Source organism: Propithecus coquereli, unplaced genomic scaffold (assembly GCF_000956105.1).
Source record: "Propithecus coquereli isolate 6110/MARCELLA unplaced genomic scaffold, Pcoq_1.0 Scaffold351, whole genome shotgun sequence".
In the NCBI taxonomy this organism is placed as follows: Eukaryota; Metazoa; Chordata; class Mammalia; order Primates; family Indriidae; genus Propithecus; species Propithecus coquereli.
Window position 1 is genome coordinate 2004585 of NW_012149186.1, and position 1588 is coordinate 2006172.

Genomic DNA, 1588 nt, shown 5'->3' on the forward strand with positions numbered 1-1588 from the left:
TATATTTTTAGTTGTCCAGCTAATTTCTTTCTATTTTTTTAGTAGAAATGCGGTCTCACTCTTGCTCAGGCTGGTCTTAAACTCCTGACCTCGATCGATCCTCCCGCCTCGGCCTCCCAGAGTGCTAGGATTATAGGCATGAGCCACCATGCCTGGCCGATATTGCTTTTTAAATTTAAATTTCTAATTGTTTGTTGCTAGTGTATATAAATTCAATCATATTTGTATAACAATCTTGTATTCTGCAACCTGATAAACTCGTTTATTAGTTGTAGTAGCTTTACTGTACCATTCTTGGGATTTTCTACATTAACAATCACATTGTCTGCATATGAAGATGAAGACAGTTTTACTTTCAACTTTTCCAATTAAATTACAGAATTATTTAGTAAGATAAATTTTAAAATTAGAGATCAATGTATTTACTTTCAACTAATGCAATTAAACAACTAAAAACCTATGTGCTGTTATAGAGTCAAATAGAGTGCTCTTAACCTCTAAATCTAAATATTTCCATATATAAAACCTGTTGGAATTATTTACAACCACCTTTAAAATTATTTTTATTGAATTTGTGTTTTGGTTATATAGTATTACATCGACAGAAGTATCCTCTCTATGAAGATCTATGGGAGAAACTTCTCTTTGATTTTAGAATCTGAAATAGTCACACATCCCTCAACCAATCAATTTAACCTTATAATGCAAGGAAACTGACACCTGATTCCTCTTCAGGTTGGCTGTTAAAATGCTTAGAGCAAAACCTGTGAGCTAACTCTTGCGCTTATACACGTATAGGACTTCCATGATCTAACTCTCTCTCTGTATAAGATTTTTTCTTAACCTTGCTTATGGTTCTATCTTACTTGCCTATTCTATTTTTCTTGGTTCATTTATTTTACTTTTAACTAATATCACCTTTCAACACTGCATACATCTTTCTAAGTAAGGAGAAAACAATGAGTCTAGTGTTGTTCCCTAGTCTGCAATAATTACGCCGTCCATCACTATCTGAGGACACATTCTGTAGCAACACCCCATTCATGTGTACATGAAATTTTAACTTACCAACAAAGGTAGTCCAGATCCACTACCAGAACTTTGTGACTGGTCAATAAGGTCTTTTAATGATTCTCCAACTGGAATAAACGCTTCGTCCTGTTCCAAATCACGATTGTAACGACGTCTGCTTGAGATGCTCTTGCAATAATGTCTTTTCAAAAAGCAGAAAACAATCTATGTTAAAATTTTAAAACGATAAAACTCTGAGTTAAGAAAAACTGAGGTTTTTTTACACTATCATCCTTCCTTCAGAAGGAATCATATCCAATTTAGTTTATCATAGGATAATATATTCTCTGTAAAAATACATCTAGAAATAGACTTTATGAGGTAGAGTTCTCTGTATCATGTTAAAATGGAAAGATATGTATTGGCAAGTGAAGTGTATTGGCAAGATGATGTATTGGCAAGTGAAAAAAAAGACCAAAATCAGGATGTAAAGCATCATCCTAGCTATAAAAAAGTTAAATATACTGTAATCCTAGCACTCTGGGAGGCTGAGGCGGGTGGATCGCTCAAGGTCAGG

General features: G+C 33.9%; 1 protein-coding gene across 1 annotated transcript in view; it reads right to left on the reverse strand.

Annotated features, from left to right (window-relative positions):
* BMPR1A (bone morphogenetic protein receptor, type IA) overlaps nucleotides 1-1588 on the reverse strand; it is a 125849-nt gene that overhangs the window by 12674 nt on the left and 111587 nt on the right. Inside the window, exon 8 of the mRNA XM_012651255.1 lies at nucleotides 1069-1213. Coding sequence (XP_012506709.1) covers nucleotides 1069-1213 — 145 coding nt within the window. The remainder of the gene's footprint in view (nucleotides 1-1068; nucleotides 1214-1588) is intronic.